This window comes from Pseudophryne corroboree, chromosome 4, assembly GCF_028390025.1.
Source record: "Pseudophryne corroboree isolate aPseCor3 chromosome 4, aPseCor3.hap2, whole genome shotgun sequence".
Taxonomy (NCBI): Eukaryota; Metazoa; Chordata; class Amphibia; order Anura; family Myobatrachidae; genus Pseudophryne; species Pseudophryne corroboree.
In genome coordinates, this window is record NC_086447.1 from 301,304,897 (window position 1) to 301,320,728 (window position 15,832).

The window sequence follows — 15,832 nt, forward strand, 5'->3', positions numbered from 1 at the left end:
CACACACACACACACACACACACACACACACACACACACACACACACACACACGTGCTTGTTTATCATTAAGGGCAGCGCTATCATCATATATTATTGTGGTGTGATATATGGGCGCTGGGGTGTGGGCTGGCATACTCCCTCTGTGTTTCTCTCTCCAGGCTTCCCTGTGGGTCTGTCCCCTGGTTTGGGCAGTGGTTGTGTCGGTACTACGTGTCGGCATGTCTGAGGCTGAGTGTTTCTCCCCCGAGGAAGGTACTGGGGGAGCAGAAAAGGAGTGGGATATGACTGTCGGCACAGCCGATACCTGATTTGGTTACTATGTTAAGTACACTTAATGCAAATGTGGCCTCATTGTCTAAGAGGTTGGTTAAATCCTGAGTCTCAGACACAGGTATGGAGGAAATCCATGGAGGATGCTTTGGCTCAGGTGCAGACCCCTTCAGGGTGACAAAAGCGTTAGTTTACCCAGATGGTAGATACCGACACGGATTCTGATTCCGATGTCGATTTCAATGAGGCTACTTTACACCCAAGGCTAGTTAAGAGTATTCAGTACATGATTGTGGCTATTAAAGATGTTTTACATATCTCTGACGAACCTGCGGTGCAGGAAACAAGGATTTGCTTATTTAAAGGGAAAAAACCTGAGGTGAAGTTTCCCCCCTCTCATGAAATGAATGCTCTTTGGGAAAAGGCTTGGGAGTCACCGGACAAAAGATGGCAGATTCCCAAGAGAATTTTCATGGCGTATCCTTTCCCCTCTGATGACAGGGAAAAATGGGAGTAGTCTCCGAATGTCGACAAGGCTCTATCCCGTTTGTCTAAGAAGGTGGCGCTTCCGTCCCCTGACACGGCAGCTCTCAAGGATCCGCGGATCACAAGCTGTAAACGTCTTTGAAGGCCTTTTTCGTTAATACGGGTGCATTGCTCAGACCTGCTGTGGCGTCGGTATGGGTGAGTAGTGCTATTGCTAAATGGGCTGATAATTTAGCTTCTGATATGGATACCCTTGATAAAGATAATAATATTCTTTCTCTGACGTCCTAGTGGATGCTGGGAACTCCGTAAGGACCATGGGGATTAGCGGCTCCGCAGGAGACTGGGCACAAAAGTAAAGCTTTAGGACTACCTGGTGTGCACTGGCTCCTCCCCCTATGACCCTCCTCCAAGCCTCAGTTAGATTTTTGTGCCCGGCCGAGAAGGGTGCACACTAGGGGCTCTCCTGAGCTTCTTAGTGAAAGTTTAGTTTTAGTTTTTTTATTTTCAGTGAGACCTGCTGGCAACAGGCTCACTGCATCGAGGGACTAAGGGGAGAAGAAGCAAACTCACCTGCGTGCAGAGTGGATTGGGCTTCTTAGGCTACTGGACACCATTAGCTCCAGAGGGACCGAACACAGGCCCAGCCTCGGAGCTCGGTCCCAGAGCCGCGCCGCCGGCCCCCTTACAGAGCCAGAAGCAAGAAGAGGTCCGGAAAAATCGGCGGCAGAAGACATCCTGTCTTCACCAAGGTAGCGCACAGCACTGCAGCTGTGCGCCATTGCTCCTCAGCACACTTCACACTTCGGTCACTGATGGGTGCAGGGCGCTAGGGGGGGGTGCCCTGAGCAGCAATAAAAACACCTTGGCTGGCGAAAATACATCACATATAGCCCCCAGGGCTATATGGATGAATTTTAACCCCTGCCAGATTCCACAGAAAAACGCCGCCGAGAAGGGGGCGGATCCTATCTCCTCAGCACACTGGCGCTATTTTCTCTCACAGCTCCGTTGGAGGGAAGCTCCCTGGCTCTCCCCTGCAGTTACTACACTACAGAAAGGGGTTAAAAAAGAGAGGGGGGCACTAATTAGGCGCAGTATAACAATACAGCAGCTATAAGGGGAAAAACACTTATATAAGGTTATCCCTGTGTGTGTGTGTGTATGTATATGTGTGTATATATATATATATATATATATATATATATATATATATATATATATATATATATATCGCGCTCTGGTGTGTGCTGGCATACTCTCCCTCTGTCTCCCCAAAGGGCTAGTGGGGTCCTGTCCTCTATCAGAGCATTCCCTGTGTGTGTGTGCTGTGTGTCGGTACGTTGTGTCGACATGTATGAGGAGGAAAATGAGGTGGAGGCGGAGCAATTGCCTGTAACAGAGATGTCACCCCCTAGGGAGTCGACACCTGAGTGGATGAGCTTATGGAAGGAATTATGTGACAGTGTCAGCTCTTTACAAAAGATTGATAACATGAGACAGCCGGCGACTCAGCCTGTGCCTGTCCAGGTGTCTCAAAAGCCATCTGGGGCTCTAAAACACCCCTTAGGGTGAATAAAGCGCTCACGCGCTTGTCTAAACAGGTGGCACTACCGTCCCCGGATACGGCCGCCCTTAAGGAACCTGCTGACAGAAAGCAGTAAAATATCCTAAAATGTATATACACTCACACGGGTGTGATACTGCGACCAGCAATCGCCTCAGCCTGGATGTGCAGTGCTGGGGTGGCTTGGTCGGATTCCCTGACTGACAATATTGATACCCTAGATAGGGACAGTATATTACTAACTATAGAGCATTTAAAAGATGCATTTCTATATATGCGTGATGCACAGAGGGATATTTGCCGACTGGCATAAAGAGTAAGTGCGCTGTCCATTTCTGCCAGAAGAGGGTTATGGACAAGACAGTGGTCAGGTGATGATGATTCCAAAAGGCATATGGAAGTATCGCCTTATAAAAGGGAGGAGTTATTTGGGGTAGGTCTAACAGACCTGGTGGCCACTGGAAACAGCCAATTCCCAGGAACAAAAGCCCTCTCCCGCCTCCGCAAAGTCCTCAGCATGATGCTGGGGCTTTACAAGCGGTCTCAGGCACGGTGGGGGCCCGTCTCAAGAAATTCGAGACGTCTCCCCCTCGCCGTTTCATAAAGTCTGCTTTACCAACGTCTCCCTCAGACAGGGAGACAGTATTGCAAGCCATTTACAGGCTGTATTCCCAGCAGGTGATAATCAAGGTGTACCCCTCCTGCAACAGGGAAAGGGGTACTATTCCACACTATTTGTGGTACCGAAGCCGGACGGCTCGGTGAGACCATTTTTAAATTTAAAATCCTTGAACACTTACATACAAAGGTTCAAATTCAAGATGGAGTCACTCAGAGCAGTGATTGCAAACCTGGAAGAAGGGGACTATATGGTCTCTCTGGACATCAAAGATGTTTACCTACATGTCCCAATTTACCCTTCTCACCAAGGGTACCTCAGGTTTGTGGTACAGAACTGTCACTATCAGTTTCAGACGCTGCCGTTTGGATTGTCCACGGCACCCAGGGTCTTTACCAAGGTAATGGCCGAAATGATGATACTCCTTCGAAGGAAGGGAGTTTTAGTTATCCCTTACTTGGACGATCTCCTGATAAGGGCAAGATCCAGGGAACAGTTGGAAGTCGGGGTAGCACTATCTCAGATAGTGCTGCGCCAGCACGGTTGGATTCTCAATATTCCAAAATCACAGCTGATCCCGACGACACGACTTCTATTCCTAGGGATGATCCTGGACACAGTCCAGAAAAAGGTGTTTCTCCCGGAAGAGAAAGCCAGGGAGTTATCCGAACTAGTCAGAAACCTCCTAAAACCAGGCCAGGTGTCAGTGCATCAGTGCACAAGGGTCCTGGGAAAAATGGTGGCTTCCTACGAAGCAATTCCATTCGGCAGATTCCACGCAAGAACTTTCCAGTGGGACCTGCTGGACAAATGGTCCGGATCGCATCTTCCGATGCATCAGCGGATAACCCTGTCACCAAAGACAAGGGTGTCTCTCCTGTGGTGGTTGCAGAGGGCTCATCTTCTAGAGGGCCGCAGATTCGGCATTCAGGACTGGGTCCTGGTGACCACGGATGCCAGCCTGAGAGGCTGGGGAGCAGTCACACAGGGAAAAAATTTCCAGGGCTTGTGGTCAAGCCTGGAGACATCACTTCACATAAATATTTTGGAGCTAAGGGCCATTTACAATGCCCTAAGCCAAGCAAGACCTCTGCTTCAAGGTCAGCCGGTGCTGATCCAGTCGGACAATATCACGGCAGTCGCCCACGTAAACAGACAGGGCGGCACAAGAAGCAGGAGGGCAATGGCAGAAGCTGCAAGGATTTTTCGCTGGGCGGAAAATCATGTGATAGCACTGTCAGCAGTGTTCATTCCGGGAGTGGACAACTGGGAAGCAGACTTCCTCAGCAGGCACGACCTCCACCCGGAAGAGTGGGGACTTCACCCAGAAGTCTTCCACATGATTGTAAACCATTGGGAAAAACCAAAGGTGGACATGATGGCGTCCCGCCTAAACAAAAAATTGGACAGGTATTGCGCCAGGTCAAGGGACCCTCAGGCAATAGCTGTGGACGCTCTGGTAACACCGTGGGTGTACCAGTCAGTGTATGTGTTCCCTCCTCTTCCTCTCATACCAAAAAGTACTGAGAATTATAAGACGGAGGGAAGTAAGAACTATACTCGTGGCTCCGGATTGGCCAAGAAGGACTTGGTACCCGGAACTTCAAGAGATGCTCACGGAGGACCCGTGGCCTCTACCTCTAAGAAGGGACCTGCTCCAGCAAGGACCCTGTCTATTCCAAGACTTACCGCGGCTGCGTTTGACGGCAGGGCGGTTGAACGCCGGATCCTGAAGGAAAAAGGCATTCCGGATGAAGTCATCCCTACCCTGGTCAAGCCAGGAAGGATGTAACCGCAAAGCATTATCACCGCATTTGGCGAAAATATGTTGCGTGGTGCGAGGCCAGTAAGGCCCCGATGGAGGAATTTCAACTAGGTCGATTCCTGCATTTCCTGTAAACAGGAGTGTCTATGGGCCTAAAATTGGGGTCCATTAAGGTTCAAATTTCGGCCCTGTCAATTTTCTTCCAGAAAGAACTAGCTTCACTACCTGAAGTTCAGACGTCTGTAAAAGGGGTACTGCATATACAGCCTCTTTTTGTGCCTCCAGTGGCACTTTGGGATCTCAATGTAGTTTTGGTGTTCCTAAAGTCACATTGGTTTGAACCACTTGAATCTGTGGAGTTAAAATATCTCACATGGAAAGTGGTCATGTTGTTGGCCCTGGCCTCGGCCAGGCATGTGTCAGAATTGGGGGCTTTATCCTGTAAAAGCCCTTATCTGATCTTCCATTCAGACAGGGCGGAATTGAGGACTCGTCCTCATTTTCTCCCTAAGGTGGTTTCAGTGTTTCATCTGAACCAACCTATTTTGGTACCTACGGCTACTAGTGACTTGGAGGACTCCAAGTTGTTGGACGTAGTCAGGGCCTTGAAAATATATGTTTCCAGGACGGCTGGAGTCAGGAAATCTGACTCGCTGTTATCCTGTATGCACCCAACAAGCTGGGTGCTCCTGCTTCTAAGCAGACTATTGCTCGTTGGATTTGTAGTACAATTCAGCTTGCACATTCTGTGGCAGGCCTGCCACAGCCAAAATCTGTAAAAGCCCATTCCACAAGGAAGGTGGGCTCATCTTGGGCGGCTGCCCGAGGGGTCTCGGCGTTACAACTTTGCCGAGCAGCTACTTGGTCAGGGGCAAACACGTTTGCTAAATTCTACAAATTTGATACCCTGGCTGAGGAGGACCTGGAGTTCTCTCATTCGGTGCTGCAGAGTCATCCGCACTCTCCCGCCCGTTTAGGAGCTTTGGTATAATCCCCATGGTCCTTACGGAGTTCCCAGCATCCACTAGGACGTCAGAGAAAATAAGAATTTACTTACCGATAATTCTATTTCTCATAGTCCGTAGTGGATGCTGGGCGCCCATCCCAAGTGCGGATTGTCTGCAATACTTGTACATAGTTATTGTTACAAAAATCGGGTTATTATTGTTGTGAGCCATCTTTTCAGAGGCTCCTCTATTATCATGCTGTTAACTGGGTTCAGATCACAGGTTGTACGGTGTGATTGGTGTGGCTGGTATGAGTCTTACCCGGGATTCAAAATCCTTCCTTATTGTGTACGCTCGTCCAGGCACAGTATCCTAACTGAGGCTTGGAGGAGGGTCATAGGGGGAGGAGCCAGTGCACACCAGGTAGTCCTAAAGCTTTACTTTTGTGCCCAGTCTCCTGCGGAGCCGCTAATCCCCATGGTCCTTACGGAGTTCCCAGCATCCACTACGGACTATGAGAAATAGAATTATCGGTAAGTAAATTCTTATTTTTGACTCTTTGTTATATCAAGGACGCTGCAGATTACCTGAAGGATGCGCCGAGGGATGTTGGCCTCTTGGGATCAAGAGCCAATGCCATGGCGGTCTCGGCCAGGAGGGAGCTGTGGTTCCATCAATGGAATGCTGATGCCGACTCCAAGAAAAATATGGAAGCTCTTCCCTTCAAAGGTAGTGTCTTGTTTGGTGACTGCCTGGCTGACCTGGTGTCTACCGCGACTGCGGGTAAGTCATCTTTTCTTCCTTATGTTCCCACACAACAGAAAAAGGCACCCCATCAGCAGATGCAGTCCTTTCGACCCAATAAATACAAACGAGGAAAAGGCTCGTCCTTCCTCGCCTCAAATGGTAGAGGAAGGGTAAGGAAGTCGCCTGCAGGATCAGGCGCCCAGTACCAAAAGTCCTCCCCCGCCTCTACCAAGTCCACCGCATGACGCTGGGGCTCCCCTGCGGGAGTCTGGGTTGGTGGGGGGCCGTCTACGGATCTTCAGTCAGGTCTGGGTTCAATCAGGCCTGTATTCTTGGGTCCTAGACATAGTGTCTCAGGGATACAAGCTGGAGTTCAGGAGATGCCCCCTCACCGCTTTTTCATTTCGGCCTTGCCAGTGTCTCTTCCGGAAAGAGATGTGGTAAATGCTGCGATACAAAAGTTGTGTCAACAGAGGGTCATTGTTCCCGTTCCCCTGTCCCAACGGGGGGAGGGGTTCTATTCGAGCCTCTTTGTCGTACCGAAGCCGGACTGTTCGGTCAGACCGATTCTGAACCTAAAATCCCTCAATCCATACTTGAAAACGTTCAAGATGGATTCTCTTCGAGCTGTGATCTCCAGCCTAGAAGGGGGGATTTTATGGCGTCGGTCGACATAAAGGATGCCTACTTACACGTCCCGATATACCCTCCGCATCAGGCCTTCCTGAGATTTGCGGTGCAGAATTGTCATTACCAATTTCAGACGTTGCCGTTTGGGCTTTCCACGGCCCCGAGGGTTTTCACCAAGGTCATGGCAGAAATGATGGTTCTCCTTCGCAAGCAAGGGATTACAATTATCCCGTACTTGGACGATCTCCTGATAAAGGTGAGGTCCAAGGAACAGTTGTTAAGAAATGTGGATCTTTCTCTGTCGGTTCTGCGACAACACGGTTGGGTTCTAAATTTGCCAAAGTCTCAGTTGATCCCGGCCACTCGGCTGCCCTTTCTGGGCATGATTCTAGACACTGAGTTAGTGTTTCATCCGGAAGACAAAGCTCTGGAAATACAGACGATGGTCAGGGAGCTTCTGAGACCGACAAGTGTGTCGATTCATCAATGTACTCTGGTTCTGGGGAAGATGGTTGCGGCTTACGAAGCCATTCCGTTTGGCGGGTTTCATGCCCGGGTGTTTCAGTGGGATCTGCTGAACAAATGGTCCGGGTCTCGCCTGCACATGCACCGGAAAATAAATCTATCTTCCAGGGCCAGGATTTCTCTCCTGTGGTGGCTGCAAAGCTCTCACCTTCTAGATGGATGCCGATTCGGAATCCAGGACTGGGTCCTGCTGACAACAGATGCAAGTCTCCGAGGCTGGGGTGCAGTCACGCACGGAAGAAATTTCCAGGGAAAATGGTCAAACCAGGAATCTTGTCTCCACATAAATGTTCTCGTGTTAAGAGCCATTTACAACGGCCTGCAACAAGCGAAGAGCCTTCTTCAGGGTCGTCCTGTCCTGATCCAATTGGACAACATAACAGCGGTGGCGTACGTAAACCGCCAAGGCGGAACAAGGAGCAGGGCGGCTATGGCGGAGGCCTCAAGAATCCTTTGCTGGGCGGAACAGCACGTGAGCGCTCTGTCAGCAGTCTTCCTCCCGGGCGTGGACAACTGGGAAGCAGACTTCCTCAGCAGACACGATCTCCATCCGGGAGAGTGGGCTCTTCACCAAGAGGTATTTGCAGAAGTGACTGGGCTTTGGGGAATTCCTCTGATAGACATGATGGTGTCTCGCCTCAACAAGAAGCTTCCGATGTATTGTTCCAGGTCAAGAGACCCCCAAGCCAGTGCAGTGGACGCCCTGGTAACTCCGTGGGTGTTTCAGTCGGTATGTGTGTTCCCTCCGCTTCCTCTCATTACAAAGGTGCTGGGGATCATACGACGAACAAGGGTTCAGGCGATTCTCATCGTTCCAGACTGGCCACGCAGGCCCTGGTATCCGGATCTTTGGGAATTGCTTTTGGAAGATCCTTGGCCGCTTCCTCTAAGAGAGGACTTGTTACTGCAGGGTCCCTGCGTGTTTCCGGACTTACCGCGGCTGCGTTTGATGGCTTGGAAGTTGAGCGCCAAATCTTAGCTCGAAAAGGTATTCCTGAGGAGGTCATCCCCACTCTCCTTAAGGCTAGGAAGGAGGTTACGGCAAAACATTATCACCGTATTTGGAGAAAGTATGTTTCGTGGTGTGAAACCAAAGCAGCTCCTGCGGAGGAGTTTCACTTGGGTCGGTTTCTCCATTTTTTTCGCAGGCAGGTGTCGATGCAGGCCTGAAATTGGGTTCCATCAAAGTGCAGATTTCAGCTTTATCTATTTTCTTTCAAAAGGAATTGTCCGTCCTTCCAGAGGTTCAGACTTTCGTGAAGGGAGTGCTGCATATCCATCCTCCATTTGTGCCGCCGTGGGATCTTGAAGTGGTGGTGTAGTTCCTTATGTCTCACTGGTTTGAACCTTTGCGTAAGGTTGAGTTAAAGTTTCTCACTTGGAAGGTGGTCATGCTTTTGGCTCTGGCGTCTGCCAGGCGAGTGTCAGAGTTGGCGGCCTTGTTTCACAAGAGTCCATATTTGATCTTCCATTCGGATAGAGCGGAATTGAGGACTCGTCAACAATTTCTGCCGAAGGTGGTTTCTTCGTTTCACATTAACCAACCTATTGTGGTGCCTGTGGCTACAGATGCTGTGGCGGTTCCAAAGTCTCTTGATGTTGTAAGAGCTTTGAAAATTTACGTCGCCAGAACGGCTTACCAGGAAAACGGAGGCTTTGTTTGTCCTGTATGCTTCCAACAAGATTGGAAATCCTGCTTCTAAGCAAACTATTGCACGCTGGATTTGTAATACGATTCAGCAGGCTCATTCTTCGGCTGGGCTACCGTTGCCGAAGTCAGTAAAGGCCCATTCTACCAGAAAAGTGGGCTCGTCTTGGACGGCTGCCCGAGGGGTCTCGGCGCTTCAGCTTTGCCGAGCAGCTACGTTGTCGGGTTCAAACACCTTTGCTAAGTTTTACAAATTTGATACCCTGGCTGATAAGGACCTCATGTTTGCTCAATCTGTGCTGCAGAGTCGTCCGCGCTATCCCGCCCGTTCTGGAGCTTTGGTATAGACCCCATGGTCCTTTTGGAGTCCCCAGCATCCTCTAGGACGTAAGAGAAAATAGGATTTTAATACCTACCGGTAAATCCTTTTCCCCTAGTCCGTAGAGGATGCTGGGCGCCCATCCCAGTGCGGACTGTTACTTGCAGTGTATTATTACTGGTTAAATTTGTTTACACGCGGGTTGTGTATTAGTTATATTCAGTTTGCTGCTGTTGTTAATTCATACTGTTATCTGGTTTCCTGCTACTCCGGTTGTACGGTATGTTTGTGGTGTGGGCTGGTATGTTTCTCGCCCTTAGTTTAAACTCCTTTCCTCGAAATGTCTGTCGTCTCTCTCCTGGGCACAGTTCCTATAACGGAGGTCTGGAGGAGGGGCATAGAGGGAGGAGCCAGTTCACACCCATCAAAGTATTTTTAGTGTGCCCAAGCTCCTGCGGATCCCGTCTATACCCCATGGTCCTTTAGGAGTCCCCAGCATCCTCTACGGACTAGGAGAAAAGGATTTACCGGTAGGTATTAAAATCCTATAATTTCTGTTATACATACACGTTAGTTACTCCAGGATTCATTTTCACCAGTATTAACAGTATCCTCTTGGTTTCTAGATGGCAGAGAGTGCCTAATTATTTATCATGTTGAGCTACCCTTATTTAAAAAAATAAATATATAGCTGGTTTATTATTGCTGAATATTTGTGTGTGTGTGGGATGTTGAGTATAATGTGCGTTTGGTCAAGAATGTTGTAACCCATCAGTCTCTATTTGTTTCACAGGCTACTAATCTACAATCATGAATGACAACAGTATGTTGGCACTTGCTGGGGGCAGGAGTCTACTGGCAGACTCTTCTGTGTTTGACTCCAAAATCGCAGAAATATCAAAAGAAAACATATGTCCTGGTTACGTTGATGGTAAAGTGGTTCATTATATACATTATTATTCTATATTAAATATGCTAGAATCATATTGGAAAAGTTTTTGGAAACTGGTGCAATGTTAAAGGTTATGTGTAAGAAAGATGGTGGTGGGGGGAAGGGGTTGTCTGGGAATATAGATATTCTTTTAGCACTTTGTTTGGGGTTATTTCTGAAAATGGGTCTAAAAGTCTTCCAAAATATTTTCATTGTTTTTATACAAGGATTACTTGATACAAAAAGCAAAAAAGTGATAGGGAGGGGAAGTAGTTTGTAAGAATAATCAAGAGTAAAAAAAAAATCCCCCTTCCCCTCTTAAACAAAACCCTGGATAGACTAATACCCCTTTCACACCGCACAAATAACCTGGTATCGACCTGGTATATTGCCGGGTCGCTGTGCTCTGTGAAAGGGTCAGTCCCTAATTCCCGCCTGACCCGGGAATTTAACCCTGGAATAAAGATTGGTTATTCCTGGGATATTAGTGGGTCAGGTGCAGTGTAAATGGGTTTCTCGGGTCTATGCGACCCGGTACCTGTTCACAGCATAAAGAGGGAGAGGTGGTTCAGAGATTATTTTATCTCCTAGCTCCGCATCCGCCCTCGATGGCAACCCGACCCAGCAATAAGCTAGGTGTGTACCAGCTAAATGGGATGAAGAATTTCAGATCTCTAACTGTAGAAGACTGAGTATCATTGTACAGAAAATAAGATTTTCTCTATCGTCCTAGTGGATGCTGGGGTTCCTGAAAGGACCATGGGGAATAGCGGCTCCGCAGGAGACAGGGCACAAAAGTAAAGCTTTCCGATCAGGTGGTGTGCACTGGCTCCTCCCCCTATGACCCTCCTCCAGACTCCAGTTAGATTTTTGTGCCCGGCCGAGAAGGGTGCAATCTAGGTGGCTCTCCTAAAGAGCTGCTTAGAAAAAGTTTAGCTTAGGTTTTTTATTTTACAGTGAGTCCTGCTGGCAACAGGATCACTGCAACGAGGGACTGAGGGGAGAAGAAGTGAACTCACCTGCGTGCAGGATGGATTGGCTTCTTGGCTACTGGACATCAGCTCCAGAGGGACGATCACAGGTACAGCCTGGATGGTCACCGGAGCCGCGCCGCCGGCCCCCTTGCAGATGCTGAAGTAAGAAGAGGTCCAGAATCGGCGGCAGAAGACTCTTGCAGTCTTCTAAAGGTAGCGCACAGCACTGCAGCTGTGCGCCATTTTCCTCTCAGCACACTTCACACGCAGTCACTGAGGGTGCAGGGCGCTGGGGGGGGCGCCCTGGGAGGCAAATGAAAACCTATATATTGGCTAAAAATACCTCACATATAGCCCCCAGAGGCTATATGGAGATATTTAACCCCTGCCATAATCCGTTGAAGAGCGGGAGACGAGCCCGCCGGAAAAGGGGCGGGGCCTATCTCCTCAGCACACAGCGCCATTTTCTCTCACAGAAAGGCTGGAGAGAAGGCTCCCAGGCTCTCCCCTGCACTGCACTACAGAAACAGGGTTAAAACAGAGAGGGGGGGCATAAATTGGCGATATTAGTATATATATAAAGACGCTATAAGGGAGAAACACTTATATAAGGTTGTCCCTATATATATTATAGCGTTTTTGGTGTGTGCTGGCAAACTCTCCCTTTGTCTCTCCAAAGGGCTAGTGGGTCCTGTCCTCTGTCAGAGCATTCCCGGTGTGTGTGCTGTGTGTCGGTACGTGTGTGTCGACATGTATGAGGACGATGTTGGTGAGGAGGCGGAGCAATTGCCTGTAATGGGGATGTCACTCTCTAGGGAGTCGACACCGAAATGGGTGGCTTATTGAGAGAATTAAGTGAGAAGGTCAACACGCTGCAAGGTCGGTTGACGACATGAGACGGCCGACAAACAATTAGTACCGGTCCAGGCGTCTCAGAAACACCGTCAGGGGCTTTAAAAACGCCCATTTACCTCAGTCGGTCGACACAGACACGGACACTGAATCCAGTGTCGACGGTGAATAAACAAACGTATTTCTCATTAGGGCCACACGTTAAGGGCAATGAAGGAGGTGTTACATATTTCTGATACTACAAGTACCACAAAAAAGGGTATTATGTGGGAGTGAAAAAACTACCTGTAGTTTTTCCTAAATCAGATAAAATAAAATGAAGTGTGTGATGAAGCGTGGGGTTACCCCGATAGCAAATATTGGCGTTATACCCTTTCCCGCCAGAAGTTAGGGCGCGTTGGGAAACACCCCTTAGGGTGGATAAGACGCTCACACGCTTATCAAGTGGCGTTACCGTCTCCAGATACGGCCGCCCTCAAGGAGCCAGCTGATAGGAAGCTGGAAAAATATCCTAAAAAGTATATACACACATACGGTGGTTATACTGCGACCAGCGATCGCCATCAGCCTGGAGATGCAGTGCTGGGTTGGCTTGGTCGGATTCCCTGACTGAAAATATATTATTGATATAGAGCATTTAATAGGATGCATTCTATATATATGTACGCGAGATGCACAGAGGGATATTTGCACTCTGGCATCAAGATAAGTGCGTTGTCCATATCTCCCAGAAGATGTCATGGACACGACAGTGGTCAGGTGATACAGATCCCATACGGCACATGGAAGTATTGCCGTATAAAGGGAAGGAGTTAGTTGGGGTCGGTCCATCGGACCTGGGGACCACGGCAACAGCTGGGAAATCCAACCTTTTTACCCCAAGGTACATCTCAGCAGAAAAAGACACCGTCTTTTCAGCCTCAATCCTTCCGTTTCCATGAGGCAAACGGGCAAAAGGCCAGTCATATCTGCCCAGACATAGAGGTAAGGGAAGTAGACTGCAGCGGGCAGCCCCTTCCCAGGAAAGGAAGCCCTCCACCACGTTTGCCAAGTCCTCAGCATGACGCTGGGGCCGTGCAAGCGGACTCAGGTGAGGTGGGGGGGGGTAGTCTCAAGAGTCTCAGCGCGCAGTGGGATCACTCGCAAGTTGACCCCTAGATCGTACAAGTATTATCCCAGGGGTACAGATTGGAGAGTCGAGACATCTTTTCCTCGCAGGTTCCTGAAGTCTGCTTTACCAACGGCTTCCTCCGACAGGGAGGCAGTATTGGAAAAGATTCACAAGCTGTATTTCCAGCAGGTGATAATCAAAGTACCCCTCCTACAACAAGGAAAAGGGTATTAGTCTTCCACACTATATTGTGGTACTGAAGCCAGACGGCTTGGTGAGACGTAGTCTAAATCTGAAATCTTTGAACACTTACATAAAAAGGTTCAAATCAAGATGGAGTCACTCAGAGCAGTGATAGCGAACCAAAAAGGGGACTATATGGTGTCCCTGGACATCAAGGATTACCTCCATGTCCAAATTTGTCCTTCTCAACAAGGATACCTCTGGTTCGTGGTACAGAACTGTCAATATCAGTTTCAGGCGCTGCCGTTGAAGTATCCACGGCACCCCGGGCCTTTACCAGGGTAATGGCCGAAAAGATGATTCTTCAAAGAAAAAAGGCATCTTAATTATCCCTTACTTGGACGATATCCTGAAAAGGGCAAGTTCAAGAGAACAGTTGGACGTCGGAAGAGCACTATCTAAAGTAGTTCTACGACAGCACGAGTGGATTTTAAATATTCCAAATATCGCAGCCGTTTTCCGACGATACGTCTGCTGTTCCTAGGAATAATTCTGGGCATAGTCCAGAAAAAGGTTTTCTCCTGGAGGAGAAAGCCAGGGAGTTATCCGAACTAGTCAGAAACCTCCTAAAACCAGACCAGGTATCAGTGCATCAATGCACAGGAGTCCTGGGAAAAATGGTGGCTTCTTACGAAGCGATTCCATTCGGCAGATCTCACACACAAAATTTTTTTAGGGGGATTTGCGGGAAGAATGGTCCGGATCGCATCTTCAGATGCATCAGCGGATAATCCTGTCTCCAAGGACAAGGGTGTCTCTTCTGTGGGGGCTGCAGAGTGCTCATCTTCTAGAGGGCAGCACGTTCAGCATTCAGGACTGTGTTCTGGTGACCACGGATGCCAGCCTGAGAGGCTGGGGAGCAGTCACACAGGGAAGAAATTTCCAAGGAAGTGTGGTAAAGTCTGGAGACTTCTCTCCACATGAATATACTGGAGCTAAGGGCAATTTACAATGCTCTGAGCCTAGGAAGACCTCTGCTTCAAAGTCAACCGGTGCTGATCCAGTAGGACATCATCATACCAGTCGCCCACGTTAACAGACGGGGCGACACAAGAAGCAGGAGGGCAATGATAGCAAGGATTTTTCGCTGGGCGAAAAATCATGTGATAACACTGTCAGCAGTGTTCATTCCGGGAGTGGACAACTGGGAAGATTTCCTCAGCATGTATGAATTCCACCCGGAAAAGTGGGAACTTAATCTGGAAGTTTCCACATGATTGTAAACCGTTGGGAAAGACCAAAGGTGGTCATGATGGCGTTCCACATGAAGCGCCAGGTCAAGAGACACTCAGGCAATAGCTGGGACACTCTGGTAACACCGTGGGTGTACCAGTCGGTGTATGTGTTCCATCCTCTGCCTTTCATACCCAGTGTATTGAGAATGATAGGAAGGAGAGGAGTAAGAACTATACTCGTGGCTCCGGTTTGGCCAAGAAGGACTTGGTACCCGGAACTTCAAGAGATACTAAGAAGGGTCTTGATTCAGCAAGAATCATGTCTGTTCCAAGATTTACCGCAGCTGCGTTGACGCCAGGGCGGGTGAACGCCGGATCCTAAGGGAATAAGGCATTCCGGAAGAGGTCATCCCTACCCTGGTCAGAGCCAGGAAGGAGGTGACCGCACAACATTATCACCGCTTAGGTGAAAATATGTTCCATGGTGTGAGGCCAGGAAGGCTCCACGGAAGAATTTCAACTAGGTTAATTCCTACATTTCCTGCAAACAGGAGTGTCTATGGGTCTCAAATTGGGGTCCATTAAGGTTCAAATTTCGACTTGTCGATTTTCTTCCAGAAAAGAAATTGGCTTCAGTTCCTGAAGTCCAGAAGTTTGTTAAGGGAGTACTGCATATACAACCCCCTTTTGATGTCTCCAGTGGCACTGGGAGATCTCAACGTAGTTTTGGGATTCCTAAAATCACATTGGTTTAAAACAACTCAAATCTGTGGATTTGATATATCTCACATGGAAAGTGGCCATGCTGTTGGTCCTGGCCGCGGCCAGGCGAGTGTCAGATTTGACGGCTTTGACTCACATAGCCATATCTGATTGTCCATTCGGACAGAGCAAAGCTGCGGACTCGTCCCCAGTTTCTCCTTAAGGTGGTGTCAGCGTTTCACCTGAACCAGCTTATTGTGGTACCTGCGGCTACTAGGGACTTGGAGGACTCCAAGTTGCTGGATGTTGTCAGGGCCCT

General features: G+C 48.9%; 1 protein-coding gene across 5 annotated transcripts in view; it reads left to right on the top strand.

Moving 5' to 3' along the window:
• Positions 1 to 15,832, top strand: part of ECT2 (epithelial cell transforming 2) — a 719,104-nt gene that overhangs the window by 21,947 nt on the left and 681,325 nt on the right. For all 5 annotated transcript variants that reach the window (XM_063916272.1, XM_063916273.1, XM_063916269.1 and 2 more), the window contains exon 3: positions 10,319 to 10,456. In XM_063916272.1, the coding sequence (XP_063772342.1) occupies positions 10,336 to 10,456 (121 nt within the window). In that variant the 5' untranslated portion in view covers positions 10,319 to 10,335. The remainder of the gene's footprint in view (positions 1 to 10,318; positions 10,457 to 15,832) is intronic.